At 40.5% G+C, this 14,557-nt stretch overlaps 1 protein-coding gene across 1 annotated transcript; it reads right to left on the minus strand.

Moving 5' to 3' along the window:
- Positions 1-833: 833 nt before the first annotated feature.
- Positions 834-14,194, minus strand: GJA1 (gap junction protein alpha 1). The gene is made up of 2 exons (XM_069599055.1): positions 13,831-14,194; positions 834-3,748 (listed from the first exon to the last, which is right to left on the minus strand). Exon 2 carries the CDS (start codon positions 3,730-3,732, stop codon positions 2,584-2,586), a length of 1,149 nt encoding a protein of 382 aa, XP_069455156.1. The 5' UTR covers positions 3,733-3,748; positions 13,831-14,194; the 3' UTR covers positions 834-2,583.
- Positions 14,195-14,557: the final 363 nt, after the last annotated feature.

Below are 14,557 nucleotides of genomic sequence, written 5' to 3' on the forward strand. Positions count from 1 at the left end.
CCAGAATTGATCTTGTCCCTCTGAATGGTTTAATTTTCCTTGGGTGTTAAGAATTTTTAAAATCAATTTTTCCGTGTTTTCACAATGTTTTCGGATAATAGAATCTGTTTCATTCTTTTGTCACAGAGCATAACCATACTCAAACCAACTCCACCCTAATTCTTTTTTACCTGGAAGACCCTATAGTTTTAAATTTTCAGCACCCTCTTTCTAGTCTTACTTCTGTCATATATAGACCTACTAAATTACTATTATCTTACTTTAAACACATCTTCCCTGATAGCCCAGTAAAGAATTTGCCTGCAATGCAGGAGACCCTGGTTCAATTCCTGGGTTGGGAAGATCCACTGGAGACGGAATAGGCTACCCACTCCAATATTCTTGGGCTTTCCCTTGTGGCTCAGCTGGTAAAGAATCTGCCTGCAATGAGGGAGACCTGGGTTCAATCCCTGGGTTGGGAAAATCCCCATGGAGAAGGGAAAGGCTACCCACTCCAGTATTCTGGCCTAGAGAATTCCATGGACTATTTAGCCCATGGGTCACAAAGAGTCAGACACGACTTTCACTTTCATTAATTTTATATTCAAAATTCATCATTCTTATCCATTATCTTCTCTGTTGAATAAATACTCAAAAATGTTAATCAATGTTGCACTGAATCTAATTAACAATAAAAACTATTCTTTTAAAGGGGCTTTCCTGGTGACTTACACAAGAAGATTCTGGAATCTTGTGAATCTCCTTTGTCCAACTCCTCATAATCCATGGAACTGTCTTTGATAATTGTGAATAGATGCAATAGAAGTTTTAAAAATCACACGGGCTATAAAGGCTATCTTTATACTAAATTAAAACTTTATTGAATAAAGAACACTCTCCAGAACACATGATCGATGGACTAGGTCTACATTACATGCAATGAAGCTGAACATGACAGTAGTTTAACATGGAATGTCAAACAAATTAGCATTTCTCATTGTAACTCTTCATGTAGCTGACATGCAACAAGAAAAGTACAATATTTTGTATTTTCACTAATCATCTGTGATGAATTTTTAAAAAGCATTTGAAGAAACTGGTAGATTTCTTTAGGATAGATTTCAAATAAATTAGTTACATGTGCACTACTGAAACCTCTTTCAACCTCTCTTGCATTCCAAATAAAATCTTAGTGCAAACATCAAAGTTGCTGGTTACTCCAAAAGACTGTCAAACTCAAAATAGAATACAAGTTCTGAATTAATGTGTATTAAGTAGGACAAAACCAAGAATACCAGTTACTGCAAAATTCATTTAGGCACACTTAATAGTCCACTCTAAGCATTTCTTCTAAGTCTCTCACATTAATTACTAAAGCCTGTTTACAGTACTAAAATTCTATCATTCAAGCATCAATGATTATATTTCAGAAAGAGAAAATCATTCATTTCAGCAATAACATTACTGCTATATTCTAAAAAAAAAAAAAAAGAAAAAAGAGAAAAAAAAGAATCTAAATTAAAAAAAAAAAAACAAAAAACAGTATCCTTAATAGGATACATGGAGAAAAAACATTTTAGGGAAAAAAAAATGTGCTTTATTTGCACAGCAGGAATTATATAATGTAAACACCATATTGGCCCACACCACAAAATCCATGAGAAAGGTTCAAATTTGAACACCACGTGTGCATTATTTTCAAATCTGTGTTTGTGAGTTTATACTGCATCTACTTGTACCAATACATGACAAATAAAACACACTCTTCCACACACATTCACAGACAAGTGACTGTTAAATATTGAGCATGGCTTGCTTCCCTGACTCTAACTCAAAAAATGTTTAAGTGATATCCCAACTGCTTTTAAAATGTTTACAGAAATCATTAAACGAATATGAATAGTAGTTGAGGAATGATGCAAAGTGATGGTAATACTATATGCAAGTGAATGTAAAACAAGAATGTACAGAACCAGCTGAGATTTGCAAATGCATGGAAAGTCTTCTTTTGTGGGCCTTGTCTGAACTCTTAACTGATACCACGAATAAAAAATCTAGTAGCTCAAGTTCATTGACACCTGGAGGGTCAGGCCTACAAAGCTTACCTTCAAAGTGCAAATTTTAACAATGGAATGTTTTTAGCAGGGACATAAAGACAATCCTCTGTCTTTTTCTTGATAAAGGTAAGTAAAATGTTCAGAAAGTATTTTCTCCTAGTCAAACTTATTTCAGTTTCTTGGTAGAAAAAAAAAAATATTTAACCAAAAATATCACTGACTCTTTCACATACACAGAACTAGTCTTAGGGGTGTGTGGGAAAGAAAAAGCTCTTACCTATGGACCACCTAATGCAACCTTTACTTAGAACTTAAGCTTTTTGAATCAACTACATTAAATACCAACATGTACCTCCCTCATCCCCTCCCTCTCCACCCGCCTATCCCTAATACCCCCAATGAACCAGGTATTCTAATGTCTTTGTGTTTCCTAAGCCTCATGACAAGGCTGTTGAGTACCACCTCCAATGGAACAAAATGAACACCTAAGGTGCATTTTTTATAGCACCTGTTTCTTCTCCACAACTGAGTGGGATCTCGACTGGACCTAGATCTCGAGGTCATCAGGCCGGGGTCGGCTGCTGGCGCGACTGCTGGCTCTGCTGGAAGGCCGCTGGTCCACAATGGCTAGAGGCTGTAGTTCGTGGCCAGCATCAAGTTTTTTAGAATTCTGGTGGTCATCTGGGAAATCAAAAGGCTGTGCGTGGGAGTTAGAGATGGTGCTGCCTGCCTGCCCCATTCGATTTTGTTCTGCGCTGTAATTGGCCCAGTTTTGCTCACTTGCTTGTTTGTTGTAATTGCGGCAGGAAGAGTTGTTTCTGTCTCCGGTGACCAGCTTGTACCCGGGAGGAGACATGGGCGAGAGAGGAGCGGTTGGGGAGGAGCAGCCATTGAAATAAGCATATTTTGGAGATCCACAGTCTTTGGAGGGGCTCAGTGGGCCAGTGGTAGTGTGGTAAGGATCGCTCTTTCCCTTCACGCGATCCTTAACACCCTTGAAGAAGACATAGAAGAGTTCGATGATGTTCAAGGCAAGAGACACCAACGACACGACAAGCATGAAGATGATGAAGATGGTCTTCTCCGTGGGCCGAGAAAGGAAACAGTCCACCTGATGCGGGCAGGGATCTCTTTTGCAAGTGTAAACGGCACTCAAGCTGAATCCATAGATGTACCACTGGATCAGCAAGAAGGCCACCTCGAAGACAGACTTGAAGAGGATACTGATGATGTAGGTTCTCAGCAAGCCCCCTCGCATCTTCACCTTGCCGTGCTCTTCAATGCCATACTTGAACTTCTTAATTTCAATCTGCTTCAAGTGCATGTCCACATTGGCACCATCAGTTTGGGCAACTTTGAGTTCCTCCTCTTTCTTGTTCAGTTTCTCTTCCTTTCGCATCACGTAGAACACATGAGCAAGGTATAAGAGTGTGGGGACAGACACAAATATGATCTGCAGGACCCAGAAGCGCACATGAGAGATTGGGAAGGATTTGTCATAGCAGACGTTTTCACAACCAGGTTGTTGAGTGTTACAACGAAAGGCAGACTGCTCATCACCCCAGGCTGACTCAACGGCTGTCCCCAGTAGCAGGATTCGGAAAATGAAAAGGACTGACAGCCACACCTTCCCTCCAGCGGTGGAATAGGCTTGAACCTTGTCAAGGAGTTTGCCTAAGGCGCTCCAGTCACCCATGTTGCCTGGGTACTGCCTGAAAAGAAACCAAAAGGCAACTAAATAATCACAGATCCAAATTATTAGTTTAATATGCAGTTTCTTTCAGCCAACAATCAAAATATTATAGAATATTTCCTTTCATTCTAGCATCCTTTCCAAAACAAACAAACAAACAAAACAGCCCACAAGTGCAAATGATTCCATTTTTCTCCTGAAAAGAGGTCTCAGATTTTCTTGGTATATGCTAGGTTTTAAAAACAGCAGAGCCTAGGTACCACGTAAAGTGAGATCTTAACCTTGTGAAAAGGTATTACTTGCTCAGCCACTGTCTCACCTTGTTGCTTAAGAAGTTGTCAGTGCTAAATGTCTCTGCTTATTTTATTGTCTGAAAAATGAGGCTCATTCTTGCCTGATAGGCCTGTATCTGCATGCTTACCTAAGCAAAATGCTGATGTGTGGTATTCAAAACCTATGGGTATCTAAGAATTGAGGTAAAAACTCCCATACCCATGCACATAGACATAATCTGTTTTCAAACCTCAGTCCTATTATATATAGCACATTATTCCTAATTGTAAACTGAAATGTTTCTCCTTGGTATTTCAAGTGTCTTTGTGCATACTCTATACTGTGGTCATTTATACTTCTGTTTTTTTCCTTAGGCACTAACTTATGTGGTTTGGACGTCTTCTGTCTTCCACCCAGAGGCAAATATGCTGCACTCAAAGGTACCATCGTGACACACTGTGTCCCTAGATGTAGGAACCTACTTTCAAAAACAAATACTAAATGCATATCACATTTCAAGTAATAGTTCAGTTGGCCTCAATACTAATTATAGCCTGCAAAATAAAAAGTAATTTGTTATCTGTAGTAAAAATGGTTGTTTTTCATCTTTGGATTGCTGTATACTTTCAAGTTCCTTTACTGGATTTTGGACCCTCAGCCCACACACTCTTCTTAATTTCCTATCACTACCTTGATATCTTAAGCCTAGGACGTCCCCATTACTGGGGATGAGAAATAGCCTCAAGTGTATAGAGATGACAGGAATCCCCAAAGTTATTAGTTCAATTTATACTTTTAATTGGCAGTAGGCCATTCAACTGATGAAAACTGAGGTCCTTAAAAGTGTTAGTGACTCAGCCATATCTGACTCTTTGTGACCCCATGGACTGTAGCCGGCCAGGCTTCTCTGTCCATGGAATTCTCCAGGTAAGAATACTGGAGTGAATAGTCATTCTCTTCCCCATGGGATCTTCTCAACACAGGGATTGGACCCAGGTCTCCTATACTGCAGGCAGGTTCTTTACCGTCTGGGCCACCAGGGAAGTTTTGGAAATATTCACCTATCAGTAAGGCCAGAAAAAAGACTTTCAATCCCAAGACCAAGGCTTTCCAATGCACAACACTGGTCTTAAAATTGAAGTTAAGCTGAGTCAAAGTTAGAAATGTTCTCACGCTTTGATATATAAAATCTTAGCAGAGGCTGAAATCTGGGAAGAAATGAATAATATTGCATGAGGCAGTCACAGAGCATACAGTCTAATTTTCAGCAGAGTTATTGGAGGGTTCAGAACAGGATGAAACAGTAAAAAATTATTTAATAATTAAAAACAAGCAAAGCAAAGACTTCCCAGGAACTCACTGGATTTAAAAGAGTATAACTAAAAGTATGATTAAATAGGTTTCCTAGAAATAAGTTTGTGGTCTTAATATAAAGAAGTTTTTCAGCTGGAATTAAACTATGAGCCTGTTCTCCTTATGTGAAGTAAATGAAATCCAGGGGAATCTTCTTCCCCACTAAGCAATATTACACTTGTGTCTACTACTTGTACCTCCTGGCTATAGAGGTCAGAAAAAATGAATTGGAAACCTGGCCTGGGGTTTCCTGGATGGAACAAAGAGGAGATGGCTGATCCATAAAGTGAAACTGTTATCAGCTATCTAAATTAGCAGTCAGTGTGTATTTTTTGATGACAATCCAGAGACTGGTGCCAGAGACGGACTGGGGAGCTGAGGGGGTGTAATGAGTGGAGATGAGTGGGCAGGTTATAGGAAATAACACCCTTCTGTCAGTGGTCATAAAGAAAAGGAGCTACCCCACTAGGAAGGGCCATTTTAGATGGTGAAGTGACAGTGAAACTGATGTATGGAATGAGCAGTCAAGCAAGAAAAAAGGCGAGTAGGACTGACAAAGAGTTAAATAGCCAGGGAAAGGCTTGAAGTGAGAGGGAGTAATTTAGCTTTGACAGACAGTTTGATGCGAGAGAATGTAAAAGAAAAAACCTACAATTTAGCAGAAGACACTGCACTGGGAATGAAGAAATACAGTCCGTGAGGGTCAAACAAATAGAGCAGAATTTTTGGAGCTCTATCAATAGACAGTTTCGATGTGATGATGTGTAAATTGGCCCTGATTCTGTTTGTAGAGAATTTCACTATTTTGCCAATGTCATCTGCTTTTGCTCAATACTCCAGTTGTGGCAGGGTAGGGAAGATGAACACCAAAAACAATCAAGTATAAAATGATAAACTGCACAATCTCATCACATTCACACGATTGAGCTCAAGAAAAAAAAAAGTGTTTCAGGCACAATGAGAAGTCATTTTAGTCAGTTTCATTATTATTTCAAACAAAAGATACTGATGCTTGTGACAAATAATTACCAAGTTTCTTTACACTCTATGGAAAATAAAACCTGACTACCATATAGTTCTGAGATTCCACAAAAATAACCTATACTGCCACCAGTGTGTGAACTGGTTACTGGGCAGCTCTCCAGGTAGTAGCAAAGTTGTCTTTCCTTTAAGGAGCCATACAGTTGTCATTTGCATTAATTAATTGAGTTATACTCATTCATCCATTGCTATGAATTATCCAGTTGGACAACTTGTATCCTGTAACATGTAGATACCTGTTATTAGCACTATCATAGAGACTGTCAGATAGTGGTTAATGTGATAGCTTATAATGCTTGTGGTTTTCAAAGAGAGGTAACGAAATCTTTTTGGTAGTCATTCACTTTGCTGTGAATTAGAAATTCTACTAACTGTTTGTCCCCTCATCCCCATTATTGGTTTAATTTTTCCAAGTCATAGTTGAAAAATTAATGCCTTTTTATAAGGAGCAGTCATGATTATGTTTACGAATCCCCTAGCATTGGTTTACAGACTATATACCTCACTCACATTCAACAGTATGAGATAAGTATACTCTTTATTTGATACTTTAGAAAATCATGGCAGTTGAGCATATATCCTGTATACTCACTTCTTCACTGCTATGTTCCCAAGGTGGAACTATATATATATAGATTAAGGTCTAGGTTAAGGAGCTGTACAAAGTTCTCATTAGAAGCAAATGCTTGACAGCAGTTGGACCATGTCCTCTACATACCATGTTGGATTACATTCTTCATGGCTCTTCATGGCCCTCTAGACTAGAAGCCAAAACCTCAGTCACCCTAAGGGTGACCTGCCCAAGCACCTTCCGGACTCTCTGCAGTGTGGGGAGGGTTCAGTGTGAGGAGCAGAACTCTGGGTACCTGGGAACAGAGCTTACTACTGTACAGCCCTTGACCTTCTATCTCTATTGGCTGCTCCCCATGAACACAAAGACTCAAATACTTCATTCAAAATGGAAAATAAACCTTCAATGTTAAGTTACTTTTGAGTGTCCCCTTTTTCAGAGATATAGTAACATATCACTGTGCCAAAGCTATAATCAAGACACTATGTCATTAACGTCCCAATAATGATTAGGAGAAATAGAATATATTTTACTTTCAATTTTAAAGATTTTTCCTAAGAAGAGATACTATAATCAGTTGAATGAGTGAAATAAAATAAAGGTAAATAGGATTGCTTCCTGATAAAATCATTAAATGGATTTGGGTGGTGGTGGGGTGGGGGGCGGTGGTCAGGGAGGAGGAAGTGCCATGTGTGTTTCTAATATCCTAAGCCGAAAATTATAAGCCTCTTGGGACTTCCCTGGTGCTTCCACTGCAGCAGGGGCCAGGGTTCCATCCCTGGCTGGGGAACCAGGATCTGGCATGCAGTGTGGGCCCCCTCCCCCAAATTATAAACTTCAAAACTGAACAGTAAATTCTAATGTTTTTCTTTAATTTTTGTAAGACCCCCCCTCTTCCCTGTGGTGAATGACTTTGCGTGGGCTCAGTTGTGACCATTCCTCTATAGTTACAACAGCTAGATGTGCTTTGGGTAGTGTTCACACCCACATTCAATTAACATAATCCATGTTCAATCTGTCAGCAAACGCTATAGGCTTTGTCTTCCCCTTAAAACAGACTAGGAGTTTCACCACCACCCGAGCTTTTAGCCTGATCTTAGCCATCACCAGGTTATACGTCCCCTCTCTTCAGGTTACACATCGAGAGCCTGTTACCCTGCTTGCCAATCTACTCCCCTCAAACAATCTGAAAAAAACTAACAAGCTGATATGCCTTGATCAACTCTGCCCCATCCCCACGGCTCGCTCTGGTCTCACCTCTTCAGCCACTACTGCAGGCCTGTCACTGGCTACTCCCTCTGCTCTTTTTTTGTTTTTCAATGGTCCTTAGCTCTACTTGACATATTATATATATTTACCTGTTTATTCTTTGTCTGCCTCCATGACAAGGACTTATATCTGCTTTTCTCAACTAGAATGTGAATTCTATATGGGAGTTTCTTGTGTCCACTGCTGTATCTCCAGTGCTTAAAAGAGTTGAGAGATACCGAGTATCTATTGAGTGAATTAAAAGGGGCCTGTAACAAAAAAGGCACCAGGTTTCACCAGTTTTGTTTATTTGTTTATTACCTCCTTGGGACTCTCTTAATTATAGTTACCTATCCCAAACTTCTGAAGTTTCAAATTAATTAAAACGGGACTTACACAGTTAAAAAAGTATTGTCAGCATCTCATACGATAAAAACTATTCAATTTTCAAGTCATAATTGCTGTAGCAGAGAACTGTCTGTTGTAGCAACATATTTTAAATGATTCCTGAGCAAGTAGTATGATTAAGAAAACAGGCTCTTTAACAAAGAATTTGTTAAACAAGGTCTTGAATTTATTAGACAAGGTCATAGTGATTTGGAATTCTTGCAAAATATATCTGGTATCATAGATATTTATGCAGCTTCAGTATTATGCTGTTTTACAGGTTAAGATTTCAAAGAAACAACAAAAAAACTTGTGTTTTTGTCCAATTCTGCAGGATTTGAATTCTGACTAGACTACACAATTCAACTGTTGCTGAGAGAGATCCCACAGTATCTTGCAGAGCAAGAAATAACCTGTTAAAACTTATGTTTATTTCAAGAATGATAAATCTTGGGGTAAGATTGGGCCGCTTAGGAGAAGAGTAACAGCTGGTATCAATCCCAGTTAATGTAACATCTCTACATAGGTTGAGGGTGTATTAGGCAGTTCAGTGACTTGAATCAGGTACTATGAAAAATATATATTCATCAGATAATAAACAATCTTTGCTTCCTTATATGTGGGTAGTCAGCCTAACTGTGGTGTGCTAGTTGCTCAGTCACATCCAACTCTTTGCAACCCCATAGACTGTAGTCCTCCAGGCTCATCTTGTCCATGGAATTCTCCGGGAAAGAATACTGGAGCTGCTAGCCACTCCCTTTGCCAGGGGAATCTTTCCAACCCAGGGATCAGACGTGGCTCTCCTGCATTGCAGGCAGATTTTTTACTGTCTGAGCCACCAGGGAAGCCCTGGTGTATCAAACCTATTTCGTGTAAACATCTATTCTATTTAAAATTCTGCCCATGGCTCCATGATTAGCCTTAGATTCTTTTGTAAAGAATGAAATACCGCTACATTTCTTCTGATGTGTACCTGATGTGAAGCATTGAATTTTTGTGAGTGGGGTGGGGAACACACGTGCCTTTTTACCTTGGCTCTCACCTTTTCTCATCACACAGTCAATCTACATCAGCCTCCACAGAACAATGACATGAGCTGGGAGCTGAGGAGTGAGGAACTCCATCCAAAGAGATGACACCTACAAAATAGATAATCTTCTCCCTAGTCCAACAGCTATCACTCAACTCCCCCCTAGCAGAAGTTTCTCATGGTCTCTCATGGTGATACAAGAAAGAGCCTAAGTCAGAAGCTGCAGGCTAAAAGCTGTGTTCTTAGATTGCCATCGGATGGAGGTAAAGCCCTCACAAGTGTATTAAATCTTCTTTCCTTAATGAACACTGAATGAGTAACTCATGAACATGAAGCTCTTAGTTAAAGCTCAATAAAGTTTCATTCCTCTTTAGATGATTTTTAGATATAGAAGGAAATGGCAACCCACTCCAGTGTTCTCGCCTGGAGAATCCCAGGGATGGCGGAGCCTGGTGGGCTGCTGTCTATGGGGTCGCACAGAGTCAGACACGACTGAAGCGACTTAGCAGGAGCATAGCCCTTTTATTTTCTAACTTTGGTATTCTTTCCTTTAGCAAAATAATAACTAAGAAGTGATTAACATTTTCCTAATGGTAACCAAAGGCTCCTGAAAAGAGTACAATAGCAACCTCAAAGAGACTGAAACAAATTTACCCTTTATCAATTATTGGAGAGAAAAGACCATGAAAAAGGTCTGCCTGTCTTTGTGTTTCTATTTAGAGACATCTTCTCTAAATCATGGAAAAAGTCATACACGAGAAAATGCATCTGCCTTACAGAAATTGCTAAAAAAAAAAAAAACCCAACACTGTATTTTTTCTATTACTGTGAATTTTAAACATTCCATAAAACACTTTCTTTTTCTGACGGTGCCACATGGCATGAGGGATCTTAGTTCCCCCACCAGGGGTTGAACTTGCACCCCCTGCAGTGGAAGAGACGCATTTTCACCACTGGACCACCAGGGACATCTCAAAAGACATATGTTAAAGAAAGTATTTAGACAGCTAGGAAAACTTGGATGCGAAGGTTACTGAAAATTAAGAAACTCTTATGGAAAAAATTATATATATAAAACTTCTATATAAATGGCTCAGCATGGTCTGTGTTTTACCTTTGGCTAAAGACAGTACGTACATACATAGGCAAATGGTGAACCTAGACAGGCAATGTGGAGACAGAAGTAGAGAATTTAGGTGCTTATCTGAAGGGGGTGAGAGGTGGGAGAACTCCCACTGAGAACTCCAGGGATTTTTTTGAAACCTGACTTATCTATAGTGAATACTGACATTAATGGTAAACACTAGATAATAACTTGTCTCTCCAGAACTGAACTGACGTGTGTAAATACGCTTCCACAATCTCAACAACTGAGAATCTTGAAGGGAAGTCAGAACCGGAAAGGTGGAGTAGGAGGTATTAATCACTGGTGACTTTCCTATCATTCCCTTCCCTCGGGTATCGTATATATAGAGGCGCTGAGGCTCATACTAGCTGCATCTCTGGACATCACCAGAGAAATGAAGGAATGCACTTTATTGTGAGGTTCTCATTCTCCTCTAGGTAGGAACTGAACACATCTAAGTAACACAACAACTCTCAATATCTAAAAACACACCCTTTCAGATGCTTGCTTTGACACTGTTTCCAGGAAGGGTGAGCAATGTAAGAATTACACTGTAAAGGGCCAGGAATGGAGGGGATGGGGCAGCAGTGATAAACCATAAAAGGTAGTAGAAAAATATGGAACATAGTAGGATCAAAGCCACCGCAGTAGGATCAACGCATTACCACTGCATTTTGCAGGCAAAGGACAGGTGAAAACTGTACTGACTTCGGAAACTAAAAAGCACCACATATACACGTTGCCAGGACAGAGGAAATTTCAGGCAACCTAGCCTACATAGAGGAATTAACTACTGTTTTCCATGAAGTGTTTTTTTCCCTGGATTTTTTTCATTCTTTGAGACGGAGTTAATTTAATGAGATCTCTGCATTACTAGAGGTTTTTATTCTCAGCAATTTCTGGACAAGTCAGGCCTTTAATTTTTTTTTTTTCATAATCTATTCTTCAAAGTGCCCAAGGCATTTTAGACTAGCTTCATATGGGTCCAGTTTTCAGAGGGGGAAATTAAGCATCTTTTCATTACCAACTTGGTTTGGGAAGCAAAAGAAATTAAACCCACCTCCAAGTAAAGCCACGTCTGTTTTTCCAACAGTTTATAACTCTCCTCTTCCCAACCCACTTTGTACTCCTAGAGAGAAAAATAGGCACGCCCTAGGCTGAGGATGAGGTTGGTTAAGGAGAACTTTTGATAAGCTTTATCAGAGATGCTCTGTAAATATTTGGATGACTAGCCAAAAGGATAGGGTGGGCGAGCCGCTGCTAGGAACCGGGAAAGATTTGAGTTCCCGAATTCTGGAACTGATTTGCCTCCCGACACGTCATTAGCACTTTACTCATCTCATGATGGGGCTTCCTCCGCTCTCCCCACTCCACCCCCATTCTTGAGAAGTTTCGAGAACTTACAGACGAGTTTGAAGTGCCATTTAGGTACGGTAGGTAATTCCCAAGGCACTCAGGTTTCCTTACGGTTTATACAGTAGGGATTCAGCAAGTTCAAAAGAAAAAAAAAAGACTGCGGGGGGTGGGGGTGGTGTTGGAGGGGAAATTAGATTGATACAGTTAATTCAATTAATCATTCGCTCCTCTTTTTACTATTTGGCACACAGTCCATAGCCCCCCCCCCCCCCCGCCCCCGCCCACCCCCAGTCCCCAGCACTCTGCCGCTCTCCCCCTCCCTCTTCCTTCCCAGTGGCGGAACTCGGACCTGCGCCGGGTTAGACTAGAGAGGATCGGAAGGACTCCTCTGAGCAAACCTTTGCAAATCGCCAGGGCTCAGACAGCTCAGGAGCCCCGGGCGAGCCGGGCGGATGCTAAGATGGCAGGAGGCACCCTACGCCCGCCGGGCCCCAGGCCCCCGTCCTCCTTCCGCAAAGCTTTTATTTTTCTTTGCTTTTCAACCTTCTCTGGTGCAAATACTTCAAACTGCAAGGTCACACCAAAAATTTAAACTAAACAGTCTATGGAGTTAGATCAGACAAAACCCCTACCGGACACGAAAACACAAGGTTGTATTTCTAGCTAACAGAATGTGTGTTACCCATAAAAGCATGAGAAATTGAACCCTTTTAAATAACAAGTCCGCATTATCTTTGCCTGCTGGCAGCACTCAGCGACTCAAAAAAGTTGCCCCAGAGGTCTGAAGTTTGTTACAGGATCGGACAAGCGGAAGGTGGGGTGGCGTGGGGTGGGGGGAGCTCCCTCTAAGGGGCTGTTTTAAGAAATTTCGATTCCTATTCTTTCTAGGAGCCCCTGCCTTAGGAGACCTTTTGGAAAAGCACCCAGGCATACACTCTTTCCTAAACTTCTGTTCGCCCTCTGTTCATGCTTTGTAAGTAACCATCACCCATTCAAGGGATTTCACCTCCTGAATTGCCAGCGTGGTCGAGTCAATGGTGGCTCTCTTGCGAGTCTCAAGATTTTTCCATAGTGCTGCTAACATAAAGTAACCCTTTACTGTGGCTTTAAGAACCTCAATATCACAACTCTGATTTTTATACCTTTTGTTTACTGGGTAAAATTCTAGGAAGGAACCACGTGGAAGTCAAGTAACCGCAAGATCTTAACAAAGCACTTTGTTAAGAAGTTTGCTTTGCAAGGCTATAGAACATCAATCAAGATTTCCATATGAAAAAGCACAACGCGTAGAATTCTATAGCAAGCACGCTAAGCAAATTTGCACTTTGATTTTTGTATTGTTGTCAGTCAAACCCCCAACCTAGGCCCCTAACCTCGCCCTCCCCCCGCCAAAAGTTACAAAGCACCTAGACTGTTACTGATCACCCCCAAAAGCAAAATTATAGTCTAAAATGGAAAACGAAATATCCAGTAAATTAGTTCTCTATCCTCATCAGAAAGATCTGAATCTTATTTACCTGTTGCATTATTAAAAGAAAAACTTTTCAGCAGTCAAAGAGTAAATACCGTAAGTTTAATTTTAACTTTAAAGCTACACTTTCAAGTTCATCATTCCCTTTATTGTGTCATATGAAAGCTACATTTAACACATTTAAAAACTTTAGAAAAGTTTGCTAGAAAAAGACACGGTTAGGTAAAGTTCTTTTAAAAACTTACTCTTTCTCTTAAAAGAAGTGAAGTAGGCAAGCCAAGTGATTGAACTCCTCAGAGGATGAAGTAAGATGAAAAAGCAAGCCCAGGCACTCAGACCTGTCTATTTAAAGTTTAAAAGTCTGCTGCTGTTTGGTACTTTCCTCACTCCTTCCCCCTAATGAAAGAAAAGTGCTGATACCTCGTAAAAGCTTTTTTCTTACTTGGAGCACAGAGCTTTTAAAAGTTTCAAGCCACTGACTCAACAGGGAGGGAGGGGCTAGAAGAAAGGGGAGGAGAAGAGGAAAGGCGGGCAGGGGGGTGGAGAGCGGGCCGGAGAACGTGGACGGGTGGGGGAAAGAAGGAGTAGCCAGGTCCAGACAAAGTTGTGCTGCAAATGTGCTGACGAGACGAAGTAGCAGTGGAGACGTGAGTGCCACTGCTTAAGTCACTGCTAACAAATACAATTATGGGTTTCAGTTAGTGCTTTTCTCACCAAAAGTTCGGGGATTAAAACAAAAAGTAGTGTGTTTTAGAATAATACAACCTTTTCTAAAAGTTTACTTACTGTAATATATGTGTGCTGTAGTAAGTTAAAGTGGTGGAAAAGAATATAGCCAGGGCAGACTTTGTTTCCTACTGGACTAAGGTGTGTGAGGTTGAAGGTGGGTGGGTGTGAGTGAGTTCTTTCACGAGCGAATTCCTTTCTTCTTAGTTTAAGTAGGGACAATGAACAAAGGAAATGGAGATGGGA

The sequence above is a fragment of the Ovis canadensis genome, chromosome 8 (assembly GCF_042477335.2).
Source record: "Ovis canadensis isolate MfBH-ARS-UI-01 breed Bighorn chromosome 8, ARS-UI_OviCan_v2, whole genome shotgun sequence".
Taxonomy (NCBI): Eukaryota; Metazoa; Chordata; class Mammalia; order Artiodactyla; family Bovidae; genus Ovis; species Ovis canadensis.

Excerpts from the sequence above, each read along its gene's own strand:
- GJA1 (XM_069599055.1), bottom strand. The coding sequence starts at position 3,732 with ATGGGTGACTGGAGCGCCTTAGGCAAACTCCTTGACAAGGTTCAAGCC.